Genomic DNA, 26,090 nt, shown 5'->3' on the forward strand with positions numbered 1-26,090 from the left:
CCTCACTCCAGGTAAGATTGGAGAAGTTCAAATCTTGGTGAAGGCTTCTCCTCCAAGTCTGTATTGGACGACCCCGTTTCCTCTTGCCCTGTGGGTTCCATTCGAGAGCCTGCTTGGTTGTATTACAGGGCTCTTTCCGCAGGGTATGGCCAACCCATCGCCACTTTCTGCGTCTGACCTGGGCATCCATTTGTTCTTGTCCAAAGGTCAGCATTTTGCACTTTGTCAAACCATTTCAACCTGAGTATTTGTCGAAGACAGCGATTGACAAAAGTTTGTATCTTGGCTGATGTGGTCAAGGTTGTTCGCCAAGTCTCTGACCCATAGAGCAGGACTGCTTTAACATTTGTGTTAAATATTTTAAGCTTGGTGTTTGTGGATATGCTGGACCTTTAATGACTTTAAAAATAAGTCCTAAAATGTGTGTTCAGATCGACACAAGAATTTCCGGGTTACGGAGTACTAATAAAGAAGAAAAAATCCGACCCCAGGCAACCTTCTCCTGACAGTATTTAATCTTTTTTTCTTACTTTTAGACCAAATTGAATAAGATTATAAAAGGTTTTATGTAACCCATCATTTATGAGTTCACCTTCCTCTTTTGCAGGTTGTTACAATTACTGATCACTGGCTTGCTGTGGCTACAGATTGTCGGTACATTAGAATCTTTACTATCAGTGGAATGCAATGTCAGGTTTTCTCTGTACCAGGTAACATTGTGGCCCTTGGATCCAGTACTAACACCCTGATGATGGTCTACCATAAAGCCATGGGCATTCCAGGTGACCAGTGTTTAGGGGTCACCGTAACCAAGGTCAGAGGTCGCAGGAAGTCTTTGTTGGTTAAAGATGACACATTGCCACTGTCTCCAAAGTCAAAACTATCTTGGCTGGGGTGATTATATGTTATTCTATTCTCATAGGAACACAAAAATGTTTTCTTTTCGCTTGCAGTGTTAAGTCCTAGAGTTTAAAATGTTCATTGTCCCACACAGCCGTTTACTGCTTTCACTTTAGTTCGACAGGTAAATTTTGCCGGACGCTAGTTCATAACAGATGGCGAGTCACGGCCTGTGCCGAAAGGGAGACTGAGCAATTTTTCCTATTTTGATGATTTTTTTCTCAAGTTCAAAGTGGCGTAGTAAAGATGCTATTAGATGTTGCAATAAGATATTTTAGAGTCATAACTAGTGATTTACATACTTTTATTTGATATAATTTTAGTAGATCATTTGGGATTAGATTTTATAGGAAATAACCATAAAAATGGGTCAGAAATTTTAATTACTTCAAACGATATAATCAAACATTACATAGTTATCTGAGTTTATACAAATAAATGAGAAATACTGCAATAATTATCAATATTCACAGAGTAGAAATATATAATCAAAGTCGTTTTGTAATGGAGCATTGTTGAGATATCCGCTCACCTGTACAGTCATATCCTTTTTTGACAGCAATAAAAAAAATGCGTAATCACCGAATTGTAGGGGTTTGTTGATCAAATGATCAAAACGAACTGGTTTTAGTAATGGCAATTGACAATTCTTAGGAAAAGATATGTTATATGCATTCCTTTGACGTTTGTATAGATCTAAACTATAATAATAATAATAATAATAATAATAATGATAATAATATAATAATAATAATAATAATAATAATAATAATAATAATAACAATAATAATAATAATACAGTGATGCCAAAACTCCGGTTTCACCGGAAAAAACTCCGGTCTGGAGCAAAAAATTCCGGGCTCCGGGCAACTTCCGTCAAATTCCGGTGAGGTCAATTTGTTCCAAGGATACCCCCCTCCCTTCCATCCACCACATCATCATCATTACCACTAGTATTACAACCATCATCACCACCACTACTACTGCAACCACCACCACATCATCATCACTACCACTACTACAACCACACTCACATCACATACCCACTACTACACCACCCAATCATCACTACCACTATACTACAACAACCACCACCACATCATCACTACCACTACTACTACAACCACCACCACCACCACATCATCACTACCACTAACTACTACAACCACCACCACAACATCATCATCACTACCACTAATACTACTACAACCACCACCACACATCATCACTACCACCACTACTACAACACCACCACATCTCATCACACCCACTACTACACCCCACCACATATCATCACTACCACCACTACTACAACCACCACCACATCATCATCACTACACCACTATACTACACAACCACCACCACCACATCATCACTAATACTACTACAACCACCACCACATCATCATCACTACCACCACTACTACAACCACCACTACATCATCATCACTACCACTAATACTACTACTACAACCACCACCACATCATCATCACTACCACCACAACTACAACCACCACCACATCATCATCACTACCACCACTACTACAACCACCACACATCATCATCACTACCACCACTACTACAACCACCATCACCGCCACATCATCATCACTACCAATACTACTACAACTACTACCATCACCTCATCTTCATTACTACAACTACAACCACCACCACACATCATCATCATCACTACCGCTGCTACTACAACCACCACATCATCATCATCATCATCACTCACTACTACTACAAACTGCTAATGCTACTACTATACTACAACAACAACCACTACAATATCATCATCACTACCACTACTACTACAACCACCAGCACCACATCATCATCACGACCAGTACTACTACAACCACCACCAAAATTATCATCACTACCACTACTACTACAACCACCACTACAACATCATCACTACCATTACTACTACAACCATCACTACCACTACTACTACAACCACCACCACCACCACATCATCACTACCACTACTACTACAACCACCACAACCACATCATCACTACCACTACTACTACAACCACCACCACATCATCACTACCACTACTACTACAACCACCACAACCACATCATCACTACCACTACTACTACAACACCACCACCACCACATCATCACTACCACTAATACTACTACAACCACCACCACAACATCATCATCACTACCACTAATACTACTACAACCACCACCACATCATCATCACTACCACCACTACAACAACCACCACCACATCATCATCACTACCAATACTACTACAACTACTACCATCACCTCATCTTCATTACTACAACTACAACCACCACATCATCATCATCATCATCATCACTACTACTACTACTACTGCTAATGCTACTACTATACTACAACAACAACCACTACAATATCATCATCACTACCACTACTACTACAACCACCAGCACCACATCATCATCACGACCAGTACTACTACAACCACCACACCACATTATCATCACTACCACTAGTACTACAACCACCACTACAACATCATCACTACCATTACTACTACAACCACCACAACCACATCATCACTACCACTACTACTACAACCACCCACCACACCACATCATCACTACCACTACTACAACCACCACAACCACATCATCACTACCACTACTACTACAACCACCACCACATCATCACTACCACTACTACTACAACCACCACAACCACATCATCACTACCACTACTACTACAACCACCCAACCACCACATCATCACTACCACTAATACTACTACAACCACCACCACAACATCATCATCACTACCACTAATACTACTACAACCACCACCACATCATCATCACTACCACCACTACAACAACCACCACCACATCATCATCACTACCAATACTACTACAACTACTACCATCACCTCATCTTCATCACTACCACCACTACTACAACAACAACCACTACAATATCATCATCACTACCACTACTACTACAACCACCAGCACCACATCATCATCACGACCAGTACTACTACAACCACCACCACCACATTATCATCACTACCACGACTACTAATACAACCCACATCATAATTACCATTACTACTACAACCACCACTACCACATCATCATCACTACCATGTGTACTACAACCACCACCACCACCACCACCACATCAACAACATTACCACCACTACTACAACCACCAACACATCATTATCATCACGACCACAACTACTACAACCACTATACCACCACAACATCATCATCACTACAACTACTACTTCAACCACCACCACCATATCATCATCACTACAACTACTACCTCAACCACCACCACCACCACCATATCATCATCACTACCACTACAACTACAACATCAGCCACTATCACATCTTCATCATCTCTACCACTATTACTACAACCACCAACACCACATCATCCTCACTACCACCAGTACTACAATCTCTACCGTTAGGTTTTGGCGCTTTACTTCATTTGAAATAAGGGAACTTTGGGATTGTAATTTGCAATGTGTTTATGTATCATAATATACACTGTAATTCTAATCAGTTATCTATTTAGAACTATACAATATGTAAGCACAATGCCAAATATCGTTCCAATTCCTTTTTTTTTTTGTGAGCGGAAATTCCTCTTTCGGCGTTGAAATTCCTACGAGTGGTGGCTGAAACTCCTGTGAGCCAAATTTAAAGTTGGCATCTCTGAATAATAATAATAATAATAATAATAATAATAATGATGATGATGATGATGATAATGATCATTTTCATGAAAATAATATAGTGGCTATCACCTAAACGCCTGCTAATTTTGGTAAACGCAATAATTTCTCTTTAAAATATCGTTCTAAATGCCCGTTTAAAAAAAAATTGGAATTCGCCTTTATATGTCCACTCTGACAGAAAGGAAATAAAAAAAAAGAAAGAAAGAAAGAATAAAGAATTTTACTGAATCATTTGCGACCGAAGAATTGACTCATCACCTGTTTCCGAGAGTTTTATTTAACTTCCAAACGCCCCAAATTACTATCAATTCATTCAATATAATTTACTCCTCCCCACTCCACGCTCTCCGGCAATTTCCTTCCATGTCCCTCAAACTGCTTTCTTTCCATGAGCGTCCAATCAGCTTTTTACAATTGCCCATTTCCAATTGGCTGCTGAATAAGGACAATTCTAATTTCAATTGTCCACCACTCGGTCATCAGCAAAGTCAAGAAAGCTCCTCCTACTCAAATCACACATACCCACGAATATGCTAGGCCTTGTAGACCAGTCACTGGTCTTTGATGTTACACAACCATCCGCCAGCTTTGATCACATCGCTTTTGATGATGTCACTCAATATCTATCTTCTCTCAAACCCGTTGACTGTACCACGAGTCAACATAAAAGAATATCGCGATGAGGTGCGAATCATGAAGATGGAATGACGTAGCTGTCTTAAAGTTATAGGTTCAAAGTTCAATTGTCAGAGAGAACTGATGAGAGATTAAACTGAGGTGGTAAAATGAAAATTGTTTCGTGGTAAAACGTTGCATAAATTAGTTTTATGTACACCAACACACACACACACCAAAACACACACACACACACACACTCTCTCTCTCTCTCTCTCTCTCTCTCTCACTGCGTGGCATTTTCCCCTCTGAGCGGTATTTCAGTGCTAGGTCAACCCGACCCCATTAGAGGGGTCAGCCCATGGGTGGAACAGGTAGCGGTCAGTAGGAATCTGTGATGCCGCTGATGGTAATTAATTGTTGCAATATTTCATGGTATTGCTCAGTTGCTAACACAAATATGAAAATTGTTCCCTCACCACAAGCAAAGCAAGGGTTTCTTTCATCATATGCCATGGTTGATAATAATGTATCCTCTTAAGGCTGCTCATAAGAGAGGTGTCAATTTAGTGGTTTTTGAGCTATCAATGAAATTCATTTGTTTTAATTTGCATATCAATAATTTAATTCCCAGCGTCAGAAAATGATTGAAACAAGCATCATTATAAAGTAAAAATGATGATCTTGACACATGCCAAGTTTTGTTGTCCGGGCAGTAAAACCTTAAAAGATATGAATTTTTTATTGTAAATTTCTTATTTGGCATGACTTGGTGAGATCCTCATTTTCTCTCTCATAGTATTCCATGCCATGAATTATGTCCAAATATCAGTTTAGGAATAAAATATAAACCATTAGACGAAAATATACTAATATTATTTTTTAAAAAATATTATGAGTTTTGGGCACATTTGAATGCCAACTTTTTAATGGCTTGATAACTTTTTTCTATACTTAAGTCCCTTACGATTCAAGTCAAAATTATATTTTTTTATGACTGTTGGGCATTATAGTTTGAAGATGTATACGGTACTGCTTTTGTGTGGTTGTCTCAGGAAATGCCGACTTTATAGTGTCATATAGGTGTCAATGTTTAGGGTATTCTTGCATGTTGAATAAGTAATATAATGTAAGTTCAAGTTCTCCTTTTGTGCACAAGTGAATGTGTTAACTTTTTATAGACTGAAGCGTCCAGATATATATGGCAGTGATTTCCCAAAAATTAAATGATCTTGCTGTGGTATGCCTGTGGTGTTGTACTGATTTGACTCTGGTTGTTATTCAATTGTTTTATCTGTAAATTTGACTGACTGGAGTTCAATGGTATATCAGACGACTTTATAAGACAATGACTAAATGTGTATTCTTGGAAGAAAGGAGATGATTCTATATAACCTATGTGGACAGTGTGTTCGTTTTGAATATAGTTGGTCAATAAAGAGATAAAGGTTACTACTTGGAATAAACTATATGCCCTCGTAATTTGAATCCTCTTTTGTCCACATACTATGTCCGTCTGTTTGAGCAAATCATTTAATTTAACAGTACCAGTGCTTAGTGTTAGTTGTAATTGATGATTGATACTGCAATATTTGTAGCATGTCCAGTAACCTTGTTGGCTGATTGATTTTTTTCTTGTAAAGAAGTCATACTTTATAGGCAGATTGATAGTAAATTGAGATATTGACATCATACACAATATTGGTTTTTAGTCTTTACTGGTCAATAAAATATTATCTTTATGAGTTATTTTACCACATAAAGACATAAATCATATCAGTTTACTGTTATGATCAACACAACTGTTTGAGAGGAACGGAATTGGTAAAAACAATATACAGAACTTACAAAACTATGAATAAATCAAGAAAATCAACTGCCAATATGATAATATTGCACAGGAACATAGATGCATATATGTACTTTTGATATTTATTAAAATTCTTGAGATACTGCCGCTGAGTTTTGAATAACAAATTTTTTATTTAAGTGCACCATAATTTACAAGCGCTTAAAATTAGATCAACAATTTGTGATATTCAAAGAAAACTATTAACCACAAGAATGTCAAATTTTCACTGATGTTTAGAAAGACAACTGATTTTTCAAATCAAAATAATAAAGTGAAAGAGTCTGTTATTGTTTTCCCGCTATACAGACATATTATAAGACCATAAATATCCATAATTGCCCCCATTGGACACGGCACTGCCTGATACCAGTTGAACTCCAATGACCTCATGCAGGTAGCGAGCAGGGAGGGTTATTGGTCCCTTGGGAGTTCCAACTGAAATAGCGCTGATTCCACGCAGTGCTCTCTCTCTCTCTCTCTCTCTCTCTCTCTCTCTCTCTCTCTCTCTCTCCAGTGCTGCGACAAAAAAAGGACGCCGACCAGATAGCTAATACTATTTAAAATGGAAATTTGTTGAAAATGGTCTGCTTATTGATCAACCGAAGCATCGTGGATAACAGAAATGATCATTGTGAATCAGTTGAAACACGTGATATCGATGTAATACTAATACTAGTAATAATCATATAATATCAGTGTATTTATCTTACTCTCGATCACCACTGTAATAATAATAATAGTAATAAATAAATAATATCCATTTTTTGACAATAAAAAATCGTGATAAACGCATTGAAAAAGATGGGAGGGGGGGGGGGGGAGGATTAATGATCAGATAATCAAAGTGAACTGTTATTTTAAAATAAATTGACAATCATAGGTAAAGATATGTTATAAGTATTCCTTTAAACTTAACAGATCTTAACACATTTTTATATATCAATACTTTTTATTAACATACGTAAAACCTCACGATTATTGTAAGGAACAGCTGATTGTTACATTTCACAGAAACAGCTTCTAATTAACCAACGTTCTGTTTTCTTTTTTGTCACCGGTGGAACTTCACTTCCTAATTCCGGAGCAGTTTGCATGAAATGTTTTTTGACCACATATCTCATTTGAGCCCTTTCACAGAGGCAGAGTCCATTTGCATTGAGACAATGCTTGTTTTCAGTATGACCATTCATCTGAGTAAAGAAAAAAATCATTAGTTATTATTGATATTGATGATGATGATGATGATAATAATAATAATAATAATAATAATAATTGTAATTATAAGAGTTAAAATAATATTATTGATTGTTAGTAATAATACGATAGTGATCGCCTAGATGCCTGCTAATAATAATAACGTAATAATTTTCCTTTAAAATATAGTTCTAAATGCCCGTTATTCAAAATGGAATCCGCCTATATACCCACTCTGAAATATTTTTAGTAAAAATAAGATAGAGAAAGAAGTTTACAGTAGCATTTGCGGCCAAAAAAAAAGGATTTATCACCGGTCTGCGAGAGTCTTATTTGACATACAACGCCCCAAATTACTTTCAATTCATTTCAAATTTACTCCACCTCTCCAGCAATTTCATCCCATGACCTCCAAACTGCTTTCTATCCATGGAGCGCAAATCAGATGTTTACAATTACCCATTTCCAATTGGCTGCTGAAAAAGGACAATTATAATTTCAATCGTCCACCAGTCGGTCATCGGCAAAGTCAAATAAGCCCCTCCCACTCAAATCACATATCCCCTCGAATGTTCGGCCGCTGTCCACCGGGCTTTTGATGTTACACAATGATCCGCCACCTTTGATCACATCGCTTTTTGATGTTATAATATATCTATCTACCCTCTTTTCTCACGCCCGTTGACTGTACCAACGGGCGATGTAGAAGAATATCGAGGGAAGGTGCGAATCGTGAAGACGGAATGGCAAATCGGTGTGAAAGTTATAGTATAGGTTTAAAGTTCAATTTTCACAGAGAAATCATGAGAACTTGACTGAACAAGCAATAAAAATCGTTCCGTGCTAAAAATGTGCGTACACGAGTTTTATACACACACACACACACACACACACACACGCTTCCCCCCCCCCCCGCCCTCTCTCTCTCTCTCTCTCTCTCTCTGAGTGTGTGTGTACTACTACTACTACTAATACTACTACTACTACTACTATGATTACTACTATTACTGCGCTATCATCATCATCATCATCATCATCACCACCATAAAACAACAACAACAATAACATTATCATCACAATTGGACTCGTGTTCTTATGTATCAGGAGTTTGTCTGAATACGGGACTATTTTGTTAGCCAACAAAGAATTAGACAAGATGTGTTTAGACATTCATTGTGCAGAAACCTGTCATTACAAATCATTGAAATAAATGCTATATTAAAAGTAGATTATTACTCTTATATTTACTACCATGTGTTAGGGTACCAAAACTCAGATAACATCAATTTGAATTTTTTAAACAATTAAAAATATTTTTTAGGTTAATTTTAAATAGAAAAATATACATTTTTCAAGAGAGAATAAAGTATACTCACCATTTCTTGATAGCAATGAAAATAATTGCGTCTTAAAGATGAAAATGTGGCCGTTATATTCATATAAAATAGAAAAATATAGAAGAAGTGTCTGGTCAGCAATTGCAGTGTAAAAATGAACGATTTCACGAAATCTGTCCTATAGCCTGACTGACAATGAAATCCAAGCAGTGCATTCTACCTGCAGGGATAAATATAGGCCAGTTTTCACGTTCTGGACATCTGTTATGACGTAACCACACGGTGGTCTCCCCGTCATCGACGGTGGGTCGTTCCCATTGGGGGTGAGGCGGTAGTAAACTAAAGTGAAAGATTTCTAGTGTAATAAACGGCTGTGCCCAACATGTATAATTTTGATAATTTATAAATAGATAAATCAAGCTTTATTGTATATACCTTGCAATAAAACCATGACATTAAAAAAAATCTTGATTAAAAATGTTTAAAAATTTATATATATATATATATATATATATATATATATATATATATATATATATATATTGTGAGAGAGAGAGAGAGATATATATACACACACACACACACCTAAATATACATATATATCTTTGAAATATTTTATGTACCTTTCAATTATATTGATGGAATCTTGTTTCTTAGTTTAATAGCTTTCCATTTTCAATCACACTAGTTTTTCTGATGAGGGAACTCCATTTTATATGGACTCTGAGGGTATTGTGAGAATGATGAATAGAGGACATGGACAACTCTGGTTTCCTGTTTGTCACACACGTCATCATGTGAGTTTTGTATTGTTCAAACCTTTGGTTTAACTCAATTGACGCTACAGTGCATCCCAGAGGTTGCACTCATAGTGGCTAGTTGCTACAGCTGACCAATGTAACAATGGCAGTTCGCTGAGCAGTATTTTAACATTTAGCATCCATCCCAGAAAATATCTTTTCTTTTTTTTTAATAGTGATGATAATTTAAGGTACAACCTATACATTTTCTTAATGGGAAATAAAATATCTAATGAGAGAGAGCAAACTCAATTTCTGAAACCTGTGATTTTTGCAATTTTTAAAAACAGTACCTTGACAGATTTCTGGTTTAAGTAAAAAGTGTGGTCAGCAACAAACTTGGTTTAAAATTATTTCCATTCTCCAGAAGTTGTATCAAAACTTGAGGATCACTAATATCTAGAATTTCAGTCATCTTTCTACTTCAAATAGTCGAGTGATGGAATGGGAGGGAGCAAGGCTATACACCTTATTTTATTTTATACACACATTAGTCTAACACACGCACACGTACACACACAGAGATACACAAATACGATAAAGGAATTTTCTGCAAATACACACGTAGGTAAGAGGCTTTCTTTGTATGGTATGAAACAGATGGCCAGACCATCAGATCAGCCTTTGTTCATATGCAAATAAACGTGGTAGGGGCATATTTGCAAATTTGTCTTAATGAGCAATGTCTTATGCAGTGTCAATAAATGCAGGCTTTATAAAGACATTAGGCATCTGGCTAACTGGGTGGGGTTCCTGACCTACCGTAGTGGGCAGGGAGGTACTTGCTATGTCTTCTATCCCCCCCGTGTCTATTTTCCAATTGCTTTCTGTCTTTGTCTTCGAATGAGATTAATTTGTTTTGTCCTAACCCTGGCCGGAGTCTTTGGCTGGGAGGGAAACAGTCGAGTGTATAGTTATAGTTTTGGGATATATTTTTATTCCTTGTAAATCATCTCTTTGTTATGTACTGTTATTTTATTTTTTTTTAACATGTGATTTGTAAACATTTGAGTGTATTCCTCTCAGTGGGATCTTGTGCTGGTGTCTGGTTGAGACTTTTAGGTGATCTCAAACTAAGTACACTGATAGTGTGCTTTTGGAATCTAAATCTATTCCCTTTTGTCTTACTTTTTCTTCAAGTCCTTTTAATAGTACGTCAAGAATGTCTTTACAATCCAATTTTCTTCCTCTTTACTGGCGCTGATATGACCTAAATGTGTTGCAAGCGTCGTAAAACTCTTAAAAACAAACATCTAGCTAATAAAATGATGTATTTTTCGTAATATAAATTTTGACTGGAAAATTAATTCAAGAAATGTTTTCCATCTGGCTGATCAGAACACATTTAATTATTTTTTTTTTATAGGTGAAGGGAAAATCTGATCATTATTGGATTGTTGGTGTTAATGAAAGGCAACAGCAAATCAGGTAAGGAAGGAAATTGTTGATTTTTTTTCATTATGTTTTTGTTATCCATTTAAAATAAAGACAAAAGTATATATTGGTAATAATTCTTTTATCAAGGTTGCCAATTTTCCCTTATTTACGGAATTCAGTTTTTATAAACCCTCAGTATATTTTCCAATCACCTGCTAAAATGAAAAAAGTAAGTACATCATGTCTTTTTACTGGAGAAAAGGATTGGTGTTTGCATAAAAGTTCCCGACCTCCCTTGTGTCTTCTATCCCCCTATATCTGATTTCCAACTTGCTTTCTGTCTTTGTCTTGGAATCAGATTAATTGGTTTTGTCCTTTCCCTGGCCAGATACCCTGACTGTGAGGGAAACAGTCAAATATACAGTTAGTTTTGGGAGATGATATTTTTTTCCTTGTAAATCATCTCTCTGTTATGAATTGTATTATCTTTCCTTTTACATATATATGATTTGTAAACAATTGAGCGTGTTCATCTAGGCGGGGACCTGTGCTTGAGTCTGGATGACACATTGATCTCAAACTAAGTATACTGATAGTGTGCTCTTGGAATCTACATCTGTTCCCTATTTGAACTAATTCCCCTTTGTCTTGCTTATTCTTGGGTGCTTTAATTGTATTTCACGAACTTTTTACTATCCCATTTTCTTCCTTTTTACTGGTGCTGATATGACCTAAATGTGTTGCAAGCCCCATTAAAACCCTTAAAAAACAAAAAAACAATTATCCATCTGCATCTGCTATTTGAAATTTGGCAGACATGTCAACATTTTTTCTATTTTTTTTAAATTGCGTCAAACAAATTATCTTTATTTTGTAATGTTTTGTTGCCTATTTTTAGATGCATACCATGCAAGGGATCTCGATTCCCAGCCACCCTTCCAAGACCTGCAATTGCTATATTGTCCTTCCAAATCAACCTGTGCGATGGTGAATCTGAAAAAACTAGATATGAGGTGGGCATCTTTTTATAGATGAGAATGTAATAATCTGGTATTCCATCTGTTAAAAAGTTATGTTTAGACTACTGTTTATTCTAGTGCGCATTTTTTTTTCAAGTCCATTCTTATGTGCAACATGTCTGCCAAAAGGGATTTTCCAACTTTAAAAAAATTCTGAGATGGTGGACCATTTCCCCTCTAAGACCATAGGAAGAAGAATCAGATCATCTATGAATAAACCTGAAGATCACATCATGTGAGAGTGACAAGAAGACTGATGTAGAATCAGGTCACATTTATTTCCTGCTTGGCCCCAAATCAGAAATTTTAAAGATTCATTGAAACCAACAATACAGCATCGACTTTTGAGAGAAAAGTTTCAAAATTCAAATTAAGCCTGACATGTATATACCAAATGCAGTGATGATAATCTTCTGCGGAATTCCGAGATTTTAGGCTTTTTAAAGAAATTTTCCGCTGTTTTTTGCTGTGTCGATCATTTTCCACTAATTGGTTGTTTAGCTGAAACATGTTTTGTGTCATTTTTTGACACCTCTGATCAGCTGCATGAATTTTGGTGACATTCCCATGTCCATGACGTTAGTCTAGACACACTGGTGCCAAATGTGAAAAGTGGCACAATACCCATGATGGCCTAGGATGAAAAGATGATCGAAAGGGAAGGGGATGGAGCAAATTGCTGTAGATATTTTTGTACCCTTTAGCTTGTACTTGTTATTTTTTTATTTGTTTGTTTTTAATTCATTACAACTTATGTCTAATTACCAAAAATTAAAAAAAATCAATTCATAAAGTATTCTTGCAGAGTGCTCTCTCTCTCTCTCTCTCTCTCTCTCTCTCTCTCTCTCTCTCTCTCTCTCTCTCTCTCTCTCTCTCTCTCTCTCTCTCTCTTTCTTTCTTTCTCTCTCTGTATTTCTTTCTTTCTTTCTTTCTTTCTCGTTCATATTTTTATCTCAGCCAATCTTCTAACTTCTTATTATGTTTATAGATATCACTTGGTAATACAGAGATAATATGTATCGGTAAGTTAGGCTAATCGATTTAAGAAATAATTGTTTAAAGGCTTAATTTAAATTTGCTCATTAGATGGAATATGTTTTGCAATTGATTAAAGATTCTTATTTATAAGCTGCATAACCACAAGGTTGCAGTAATAGACACACTAGCTGGGTTTGTAATTCTAATATAAAAACAAATACCTCCTTTTGGCCAAAAGTTTATTATAATCTCTTGATATTGTGGATGGCACTATAGGCCTTAAAAATTTTTGATTGGAAATGATAATTCGTTAAATTATATTTACAAAAAAGCAGGATATCTCTACTAATGATCAGAATATAATATGTGCTTTAGAAGTAGTTATATATTACTTAATATTAAGTAACAATAAATAGCTATGTAATTTTGCATTAAATTTGGGCTTGACAGACGGGCGGTAGATTTTCCTCCTTTTTGACAAATTGTCATTATCGTCACTGCAAATGCTTAAACATATGAGTGATTTTGTTGGCCTTGAGGAAATGTGGGAGCAAGCCAAACAGATATGGATATGTGCTGATGGGGAGGAGTTTGGGGGCAAAAAGAAAATTAACATAAATCTTGGATTACACATCACACTCTGGAAAAGATGCAAGTCAGGGTAAATAAGAAGTTAACTAAATCAGATGCTCAAAAGCAGTATAATGAGGCTAACAGAATTGCAAACAAGTGCATTAGGACAGACAATATATCCTACATTGACAAGCCAGCTTGTGAGTCAGATGAGGCGTCTGGTAAAAGACATTTGAAAGCATTCATCATATGAAACCATAAAGCCTGCTAAAGGTAAGGGAGGGAAACTCTCCTCTCTACATGAACAGTTAAATACACTCACATCTCCATAATCCAAACACTTCCATTCCCAGCATTTTGTCTGGATTACAGACACATCTGGGTTGTGGAATCAATTTTTACCTCAGAATGTGGTGATCTAAACCAATCATTAAGCAAACAATAGAGCCATACCGCTTTCGTTATTGGCCAATGCGTGATTTATTAGAATTGTTTTCATGTACGTTTAATTTTTTTTTGTTTGTTTGTTTGTTTTAAGCGGGGGGAGGGGTTGATTTTGAAGTTCATTTGGATTGATGGGCATGTTTATTTTTTTATTTATTTTTTTTTTGGGGGGGGGGGGGGGGTTGGATTAAATGAAGTTGATTGTCTGTCGGATGATGTAAACTGACCAGCTACACATTATTGACTCCTGTTGGTTTAGGAAGCAGGATTATCTACAAGGACTGGAAAGATTTTTTTTTTGATTGGATGTGACAAAGCACTTTGAATTGGATTATACTTCAATCATTTGTCAATCATATTGAACTAGAGTTGATGGACAGGAGTTGGTCAGTGTGATATTCAGGTTATAGAGTCATAAATTATATTTTGATGGCTTGTTCCCAAAATAAGTGTTCGGATCCGGAAACAAGAATTTACGGATTACAATGTACAAATAAAGAAGTAAATATGTCCTCAAGCAACCTGCCTGGATAGTGGAGACATCCAAATTTTGAAGAGACCTAACTGATGGACTTAGAATTTTTTGAAACACTTAAGTCATCTTAGACAACCCTCTTGGTATATCAACTGCAGATTGAATTCTATGGATACGTTGGGGGAAACAAAAAAAATAATGGGTCATCCACAAATTGAAAAGTGGAATGGCTGCAGTCCCAGAAAATATACAAGCACTAAAAATAGAGCCTGATAGTCATTATATCAACTGAAATCATTTTTCAGCTTTTACAGGAGATATGGGAAGAGGACCAAGTATCAAAACAAAACAAACAAGAAATTAGCATAAGGATTCTCTGCTAATTTGATTTTGAATTAGCATTGATATAAATCAAATTGCTGAAAATTCAACTGTTGCATTTTTCAGGAATCTTATCAGCGAGTGTCTTTGATTGCTCAGAGTCTGCTACCGGCGCATGACACAGAATTAATCAAAGAGCTAAAGACACCTTTACGTGAGTCACTCATGAAACTATTTGCGGTAAGTTTGTTTCAGTTAAATAGTTAAATTGTAAGAACTAATAATTCCACTATTCCGTTAAAAGTCAAAATTTTTTAACATACGATGAATGTACGTTTTGTACCAAATTACTGCCGTATGTCATCAATTAGGCAAGTCATTTTGACACAGTATTATTTTATAAACAAATCAGATTAATTTTAATCAGGCATTGATAAGTAATATTTAGCATACTTGAAATGCAGCACATATGTGCAATTTTGACAACTTTCAGATTATTCTTCTAAATAAGAACTTTACTTCTTGCCATTGTGTGGTTGGTCATGAAATTAGCTTTACCCTTGTCACTCGCATTATAATATTAAAATATTCTGTCTCTACCTAACCACATAACTTTTTTTAGGTTAAATGTTAGTTCTTTATAAGTTTTTAGTTCCAGCTTATTATATAACTGTTTAAATCTCTGTAAAATGACTTCAAAAATATATATATATTAACATTAGCTGGCCTGCAAATCTGAAAAAGACTTTCGTGCCTTGGAAGTGTGTGACCTGATAGAGGACCAAGACTTACTTGAGATAGCAGCCACATATGCTACCAGATTGAAAAGGATACAGTTAGCAGAAAGGGTCAACCAAGTTCTGTCAAGCAGAGAAAATGACATTGGCAGTGATGAAGATGATATTGGTGTTGATGGCCAACTATGTGATAATGACGATGATGATGATATGCTCAATGCAAAGTCAAGGTATGTAAATTTTATCTCATAAAATATACCCTTTTTTGTGCTATCTGTAAGGTAATTATATTGTCTTTATTCAGTGTATCTCTTGTTTCTTTTGTAGCTTGGCATTACCCATACATCATTATTCTCACATTATGGTCATGATTTACCTCGTGTTGATTTACAGATCCAAGGCACATTCAGATGATGAAGAGGAAATGGATGAGGATGATATTGACGAACCAATAAGAGAGAGATCAGGTTAGACAATTGTTGCTCATAAATCTAGTTAATCTTATGGAAACTTAATTGAAATTGTGAAAGGCCTGATTCTTTCATTTCACGTGTTACCAACATGTCAAGTCTTCCCCAGGTTTTTGGTTGGATGCATTAAAAATCCTCCCTGCTAAGGTTGGTATTGATATTGATATTGGATATAAAATTACAGTGTTTTAATATTAAAAATAGTTATAAATGTTTACCCCGTGCCCCATTAGGTTTATCTGACCACTGCATGCTCTTGCTACTCCCCACCTACCGCCCTGTTTTTAAACGTGTAAAACCAGTAAAGAAAAGTGTACAGATCTGGAACGGAAGTGTGTGTGAAGATTTGCGTGGGTGTTTTGAATGCACTGACTGGAATGTTTTTATCGAATCATGTGATAGTGTGGATGAGCTGAATGACTGTGTGAGTGAGTATTTAAAATTCTGTGAACAGCTAGTGTCTTGTAAAAAAGAAATAAAATATTATCCTAACAACAAGCCTTGGATAACAAAAGATCTAAAACTTTTATTGAACCAAAAGAAAACTCTCTTTACTAGTATAAACAAAAAAAATCTGAAAACAAAACAAAAAGAGATAAAGAGAGTAATATCTAGTTGTAGAGACAAGTACAAAAATAAAATTGAAAAATGCTTTTCTTCTGGGGATATACGGGACACGTGGCGGGGGCTTAAAACTGCTGTTAACTATAATCCAAAGCCCACGATTATATCAGAAGATATCGAAATTGAAACTCTAAATAAATTTTATTCACGTTTCGACACAGCAAACGAATTTGATATTGAAAATGAAAAACATAAATTAGACAGGGCTTTGGAAGATGAAATGACTATTGAGGTCAGTGAAGAAGAAATGAGATTCGTATTTTCGAAAATAAACGAGAGGAAGGCTGCTGGGCCGGATGGATTGAAAGGAAAATTATTAAAAGCATGTGCCCATCAGCTTTCCCCCATTTATACACATATTTTTAACTGGTCCCTCCAATGCGTTTCGATCCCTGAAATTTGGTAAACTTCAAAAATTATTCCTGTTCCAAAAAAAGAAAAACTTGAAACTATGAACGATCTCAGACCTGATGCATTGACTTCAATAGTTATGAAATCTTTAGAAAAACTTGTTCTTGTTAAAATTAGGAATCATTTTATGCCATTGAGTGATAGTCATCAATTTGCTTACAAACCAGGACGTGGCGTAGAGGATGCCATTTTGCTGTTTACAAACAACATCTACAGGCATCTAGATCACGCTAGGAGCTATTGCAGATTGCTTTTTGCAGATTTTTCTTCAGCGTTCAATACAATGCAACCTCAGTTGGTTGTTCAAAAATTGACTAGTCTGAATTTAAACAAGTATATAATTGCTTGGGTGCTCGAATTTCTTACGGAGAGAGCACAATATGTTCAATTAGGACAAAACAAATCTTCCTGTATAACTACAAATACTGGTGCTCCTCAAGGTTGTGTATTGTCCCCTGTATTATTCACAATATACACAAATGACTGTAGAAGTCAAAACCTGAGTGTACCTTTAATAAAGTTTGCAGATGACACCGCTCTTCAAGGCCTCATAACAAATGGCAACGAAGTGGCTTATAGGCAAGAAATTGATAGATTTGTGTCTTGGTGTGATGCCCACCACCTAGAGCTTAACATAAGCAAGACAAAGGAGCTGGTGATTGACTTTAGGAGAGTGAAGGAACCGATAGAACCGTTAAAATTAAAGGACCAATTCGTCCAGCGAGTTCCTCACTACAAATACATTGGTGTAACGATTGATGACAGGCTCAAGTGGGATGAACACTTGAAAATAATTAGGCATAAGATGTGCAGACGTACATATTTTTTATCAAAACTCTCTCAATTTAGAATAGATAAAACCCTCTGCACATTATTTTATAGAGCAGTAATCGAAAGTGTTTTGTCATTTTGTATAACAGCTTGGGGAGGCAATTGCTTAGCAGTGGAAAGGAACAAAATAAATTCAAATATTAAAAAATCCATTAAACGCTATATAAATGATGTTGACGATGTAGATCTTTTATACGAGAAATTTTGTATAAATAAAATAACTAAAATATTAAATGACCACTATCATCCACTAAGACCATCACTTATTATGTCAGAAAGAAGTGGTCGCCCTTTCTCTATTTCAACGAAAACAGAGAGACACCGAAAATCTTTTCTGCCGTCCAGTATTAGGCTTTATAACAACAAGCAATAATCATTTTATAAATTATTTCTCATTTTTACTTTTAAAAATATAAATATTAATTTATTAATTTATTTGTTTTACAATCTTTTCAATTTTCAATTTATAGTGACAGTTTTAACTATTATACAATGTTGAAATTTTTCATATCATAAAGTGCAGCTCTGGTTATAGAGCTGCTCCTTTTTTTTTTTTTTTTTTTTTTTTTTTTTTTTTTAATATATATATACATCATATTTCTATTGTATTCTTATCTTATTGTGTAAATTATAACACGTCTGTACAAAAAATTTCCTTTTTGGGATGCAATAAAGTATTATTATTATTATTATTATTATTATTATTATTATTATTATTATTATTTATTATTATTATTATTATTATTATTATTATTATTATTATATGTCTTTTAGATATTTTGATTGGTTATTTTATTTTGGTTTCTTGTAGATTTGCTTTTGAACACAAAGCAAGACAAAAGGCAAGCAAGTAAGCAAGTTTCATCAGGAAGTAATCCTTTTAAGGTAAAGAAAATGATGTGATTATTCAAAAAGAAAAAAAAAGATTTTATCATCATCATGTGTCATGCTTCACTGCATTGGTTATCAAGGCTCTTTACTCTACCCTTTCCTGCATCTTCTGCATCGTGTTGATGATCCTTTGTGTCCCCAGCCATTCTGTCACACTGTCCATTTTCTTTTGTTGCTGCTAGCCATGTGCTCTTTTTTTCTTCCAACTTTTCCGTAGTTATCAAGTTTTCTGACCCTTTCCTTCTCATAAATGTCCCATTAATTTTGCCTGTCTTCTTACCTTCCTCATCATTGACCATGAGCACTCTACTACCTCCATCAGTTCCATTTTGTCTTTCTTTTTGTCCATAAAATCTCAGCATTCCCCATGAACCACATCTCTACCAACTCAATCCTCGGTGTCTATGTTTCATATGAGTATGTCAATTCAGTATGGCATGCAGTAGCCTCATTTTTTAGTGGTTGACATGTTTCTGTCTCGGAAAATGGATCTCAGAAGAAAATTGAAACCATTGCCATTACTTGCAAGAAAAATATCACCTTGCTGCATAAAGCAAATGATAAAGTTTTGAAATAAGTAAAGCAATTTAGATATCTTGGTATCATCATAACAGGCAATGGAAAATGTGGAACCAAAATTGAATGCAGAATTGGTTGAGTGAAAGCAGCATTCCCATAAACATGATCAACCATTATTATAGGCAAAGAGATGCAATTTATTAACTTCTGTTTTTCAAGTGAAATAAGCTTTGCAAATATTAAGAAATTAAGATTTGTGTCAGTGCAAGACATTGGCAACATATACATTTTATTTTCCAGTTTGTCAAAATTTGTATACATTTTCACAGTAGATCCTCCCTTATCAGGAACTGTTGGCTTCAAATAAATTGACTCGATCAGTTGAGTTTTCCCTTTTTTTTTCTTCAAAATACTTCAAGCACTTAAATCTTAACCCAAGGGGTAGCCTCTTATTTGTGCTTGGAAATCATATCAACAGGATATCTTCCGTGCAGCTTAACATGCCTCAATACAGTTGGCGCCGCTTAAGTTGATTCCCATAGCCCCAAAAAATTGACTTTAAAAAGATATGATGTAAATGCTTATTAGGTTACCTCCTTTTCACATTTAAATTCTCATTGCCAGTATTAGATGCAACTCTTTTACCCGCCCTGTTCTTAACATTAAGAGACTTAATATTAAATGTGGACATTGTATATCCAAAAGAAAGAAAAATAAACAGGACACATACACATAGATTTTCTTTTTGCACTCTCTCTCTCTCCTCCTCCTACTCTTCTTTTTCTTCTTCTTCTTCTTCTTCTTCTTCTTCTTCTTCTTCCCTTTCAGGTAAGCTTTCATTCTTTAAAAATCTCTGAGACATATCTTTTAATTTCTTTTTTCTTTTAATCTAGCTCTCCACCCCAACGGGGCCATCCATATCTAAAGGATCCAATGTGTTTGACAAGATACAGAAAAAAACTCCTAAGCCATCTCCTGTCATTGCACCCCTACCTGTCACCATCAAAAAGTCAACTAAAAAGATAAAGGTTTTTTGTTTAAATTCATTTTTATGTTTTGGTCTAAAACCCCAAGATTTTAATCCATTGCTATGGTAGTGAATTTGTTCATTTTTCTCCTCTCTCATTTTGAAGACTTATTATTTTCATGTGATGTTGAAATTGAAATTAGTGTCAATATGTATTTTGTAAGACACATTTCACAAATAACTGCCATGAATTACTGAGATGAGGTAATGACTTAATCAGTACACTGTATAATTACACCAACGTGAGCCTTTTAGTGATAGAGAGGCCATCTCATCGGAATCAGTTCCTTGTAAACTTACCATTATCTGATTTGAAAGATCCAATTGTTTATATATCTTGTTTATCAATTATAAAAATATCTCTGTATTTTCTTATTTATCTATAGCCCAACAGAATTTCATGCAAATTTATTTCACAGGATAACTTCTTTACAGTCATATTTCTTTTTCTTTTCTTTTTTTCCTCAAATTTTTAGAATACTAATCAAGGAAAACTGACCGGCTTCAGCAGGCCAGAAAAACAGAATACAACTGAAAATAACTCACCTGTGATGAAGAAAGAAAATACCTCAACAAAAGATGCTGTTGAAAACCAACCAATGAAAAAGTATGTCACAGAATTCTGTATATGTTTTGAATGCATCCATTATTGTGCTGTATTTTTCTTTGTCGTTTACAGATATATAGATATATATAAAGTTTGCTTTGTCTTTTTGGGTTTTTATTATTTTTTGTTTTGGTGGGGGGGGGGGGATAATTTTTTTTTTTAAAAGGAAAAAAGCATTCCTGACTGATGTAGGAAATTTGTAGTACTGATCTTATATAGAAGGGTATAAAACAGATTTGATATATTATTCTAATGATTATGGATTATGGTACATTTTTTGTTTGATATATATATATATATATATATATATATATATATATATATATATATTATATATATATATATATATATATATTGCAATGAATTTTAAAGAGATTAATATAGAAGTACGGTTGTAAAAACAAATGATTGAGAAAGAGATAATATATATGTCTTCAACTTTAATTTGTACTTTTATCTCTCCACCATTACTAGTAATTTCTCCACTCAAGATGCAAATTGTTTATAGTTGTCCATTTGTCAGTTTGCCAAGTTTTCCACAAATCCTATTTGACACAACTGACTGCTGAACCTTGTATCTATCAGTGCCTTTCCTCTTTTTGCCACCTCCTATAACACTCCTGAATGATAGCACTTCGTCATTTTCCACAACAGAGGACCATCCGATGTTAATAGTTCCCTGCTGTCATTTCCTGCTCTCTGACCATTCGAAACATCATACATGTTTTCGAACAGGGCACACTTTATTGCATTGGTAACAAGAGACTTTTTCTATTGGAGCCCGTCTTCTGCTTAGACATTCTTTAAACATGTGTATCCTCTCGAGACATCCAAAATTACTGATTTTTACCCCCCAATCGACCAAATGCACACAAACTATTCAAATGAGTATTCAAATTTGTTGTTATCAAAATAATTCCAGTTCTCTCCACAAGTTTGCTCAAATCAAGACTTTCCACAACTGTTAGGGACTTGATTTGGACTGAAACCAGCTGAATACTCATTCACAAATACACTTTTCAATAATGACTTTTGTTGGTGAAATCTGAAATGTACACAATAACCGATTCTCTACATTCCAACTTTCTTTTCATCAAAACATATGCTGTGTAACAGTTCAATTTATATGCTCAGATCAGTTTTCTTTTCAATCCAGCATGATCATTTTTATCCTCAGTCGAGAGTTCCTTGTAGACTGAAAACGCTGAACTGAAAGTAAAAATTGTTCTAATTTGGATACACCCTGCAAATGAGCTATCAATTCCGATTTTTCTGCCCACTCATCAAAATTATCACTGACTTTGACATTCTGGCAAGGCTTGACTAAATCTTACTGACATTTTTTTATAAATAGCCTGTTATGTTAAATGCACCAACATACTTGTTTCAACTTGTTCTTTATTTCTTCTCCTTCTTAAGTCTAACATCTTTTCATTTTTCCATGCTCACTTCTGTTCAACACCTCATTAATGCATCTTACTTTCGCACAACAGAAAGCTAATGGGACAACTTTTTCTTCTTTTTTTAAAAATTACTTCATTAAGGAAGGTAAATGGATTTGACCTTTGGTTAGAGCAAAGCATGGATGACCTCAGAGAAGAACATCCTGATCTTTCAGAGGAAGATTTGGCCACTGAAGCTGTTGGGATTTTTCAACAATTGCCAAAAGAGGAACGCCAGGTAAGTTAAGTCTTTTGCTTTATGTAAAAATTTATTTATGATTTATTGTCCGTAAAAATGTTGAAGCTGACCTCTTTTCAGCAGGAAGTCTAACCAGGCTAGCAGCACTTACACTCAATGTTATATGTTCATTATGCCCATGGGATTAAAGCCATGTGCAAACATAACTGAATGGAATTATGGGTTTTATTTAACATTGAATTGTTGTAATAAAATTATATATTATGGTTTCTTTTTTTTTCATTTCCATTGCAACAATAAGACAAATATTTGGGCTGTCAAATTCTTAGTTAAAGGGTATTGGTCTAAATTATGATTCCCCAAAAAAATGATCTTGTTGTGTAATGCTTGCTGTTTTTGTTTAGATTTTTGGTGTTCTTTTTAATTTTTTTCTAATAGAAGGTTGGGAAGGGGTTGGATATTAATATCTCCACTTAAATCATGTTGCACAAGAGGCGATATTTAGTTTGTACAACTCATAACTATTTGTTCTAATGCTGTTACATAATTCTAATTGTGACTGATTCAAATTTATTTCTCAATCTCATCATGTTTTGTTAGTCCTGGGTTCAAAAGGCCAAATCTTTGTCAAGCACTGATGATGCATCCATGAAGAGAAAACTACCCAGTGATTCAGCAAGTAAGGACTTGGATATTGTAAACACTCCAGACAATAAAAAATCTAAGACAGAAAAGAAAGCACCGCTATCTCAGTCTACCAATGCTAAGCTAGCTATGTTTGCTAAGGGAGATTGAAATTCGAAGAGTAATATCTTCTATATGGTTGATTTTAAGGACAAATGGACAACCTATATTATTATTTGGGTGCCATTTGGTACTATAGTACTACTATAAGTATACTGCTTTTATTTAAAATATTCATTTTAAAGATTAGAATGATTAACATGAAACACTGACATTGTGTGCTGAATGAAATTTCGCTAAGACAATTCAAAAACACTGAGAGAATATGAATATGAGTTTTGAAAAATTATAGGATAATCTGCTTGTCCTTGATACTGTCAATGTGTCCGAAAGAAAAGAAATGACTTTGATGCATTTAAATTCTTGTTGTTTTATTATGTGATTATTTTCATTTTTTCTCTCATGATATATTCAATATAATTTGGTAAAGAACATACTCTTTACATCAGGATCTGGCAAGAGACTTTGATTTAAATTTTTGATTCAGCATTATGTCGATTATGCGCATTCGTCACACAGATTAACGTTTTTAGAAAATACTTTTCAACCAGGCTGAATCGGGTAAATTTGGAGATATGTTTAGACAGGAAAAGATGCAATAAGTCCCCTTGATCTTTACTCTTATATCAGTTGGCCTTCCATATATGGCTTTGTGTCCTTGTTTCAGAATGAGATGATTTGGTTTTGCTTAGGTCATGGTTGAGAGCTTTCTCTAGGAGACAAACAGATGAATTTGCCTTTCTATTGGTGATATTTTTCCACCAAGTAGATTATCCTGATGTCTATCTTTATTTATACAGTCCGTAAAACCTATATTGGATCCAAGAGCTTGTAGCCACTCTCATCCATCCTTTTTCTAAATAATGCCTCTGGCGAAAAAACACATACTGTTTCATATAACTTATGTTGAGGCAACATTATACGTTCTGTAAATGTCTGAGAAATAATTTTGCCTAGATTTCATTTTTATTTTTGATTCTTCTTTGCCAAATTCAAAACAAGATGGTAATGACCATCCCCTGTATAGTGTATTGTGATAGAAAACTTACAGTGTAATTTTCTATCTAAATGGACTGAGTACTCTTATACACAAAAGGTGGTAGAAAATCCAGAGTTGGGGATCACAACATGTCGTTGGGTAATTCCCACTGTTGTTATTCATTTTTATGAGGTGATATTTTTCCTTATAAATCTTCTTTCTGTTAGAGGTCTTGTGTTTATGAGCTAATTAATGTAATGTATGTATTAGATATGTCTTGTGATTATGAGCTAATTTATATAATTTTAATATCTATTGATAATGATAATACAGAGGCAAAGATTCACTGCCGCAATGATTTATGTCTCAGATCTGATACAGATGTACATTTCTTCTTCGTCTATTCTTGTTCTCCCTTCTCTCTAAGTCTATCATCTTTCTTTTTGTGGTGCTTAAATGATCCATGTGTGTTGCAACTGCATTTAATTCTCTAAAAACAAACATATTTGTCTAGATATAGACACACTATGGGCAGCTGGTGGAGCTATCGATGGGATTCCCCTAATCTGTTTTCTCTTTCTCTATGTTTTTTTGTCCTTGTCCTGGAATGGAGTCACTTGGTTTTGCTCAAGCCCTGGCTGGAGACAGCTATTAGAAAAATAGTTGAACGTGAGTTGTGATAGATGATATTTTTCTGCTGTAAATCCTGTGTATGTAATAGTGTTAGGAATTACTCTGGCTGGGATCCCATGCTTTTGTTCATGTGAGACTAAGTCGCCTTTGGCATAGTACAAAAACAATTTGCTGTTTGGATCTGCTTATAACTTTTCCACCCCATTTTCCTTTTCTTAGTCACGTGTTACCCAAGAGTGTTGCAGTGTTACCCAAGACTGTTGCAGACTGAAGTTTAAATCTACTTTCTGACATGTACCATCTTCCTTTCCTTATGGCTTTAGAGACCTAAAAGTGTTGCAAGCACTGTT

The 26,090-nt window shown here is 35.0% G+C and overlaps 1 protein-coding gene across 4 annotated transcripts in view; it reads left to right on the forward strand.

Annotated features, from left to right (window-relative positions):
* LOC144959914 (WD repeat and HMG-box DNA-binding protein 1-like) overlaps positions 1–26,090 on the forward strand; it is a 47,542-nt gene that overhangs the window by 20,928 nt on the left and 524 nt on the right. For all 4 annotated transcript variants that reach the window (XM_078892780.1, XM_078892789.1, XM_078892765.1 and 1 more), the window contains exons 15-26: positions 608–894; positions 10,328–10,436; positions 11,806–11,867; positions 12,715–12,829; positions 15,753–15,866; positions 16,349–16,593; positions 16,757–16,830; positions 19,511–19,584; positions 21,003–21,137; positions 21,613–21,743; positions 23,288–23,423; positions 23,985–26,090. The exon at positions 23,985–26,090 is cut by the window's right edge and continues 524 nt beyond it. In XM_078892780.1, the coding sequence (XP_078748906.1) occupies positions 608–894; positions 10,328–10,436; positions 11,806–11,867; positions 12,715–12,829; positions 15,753–15,866; positions 16,349–16,593; positions 16,757–16,830; positions 19,511–19,584; positions 21,003–21,137; positions 21,613–21,743; positions 23,288–23,423; positions 23,985–24,179 (1,677 nt within the window). In that variant the 3' untranslated portion in view covers positions 24,180–26,090. The remainder of the gene's footprint in view (positions 1–607; positions 895–10,327; positions 10,437–11,805; positions 11,868–12,714; positions 12,830–15,752; positions 15,867–16,348; positions 16,594–16,756; positions 16,831–19,510; positions 19,585–21,002; positions 21,138–21,612; positions 21,744–23,287; positions 23,424–23,984) is intronic.

Source organism: Berghia stephanieae, chromosome 1, assembly GCF_034508935.2.
Source record: "Berghia stephanieae isolate SIO BIC M18660-M18661 chromosome 1, UCSD_Bste_1.3, whole genome shotgun sequence".
NCBI lineage: Eukaryota > Metazoa > Mollusca > Gastropoda > Nudibranchia > Aeolidiidae > Berghia > Berghia stephanieae.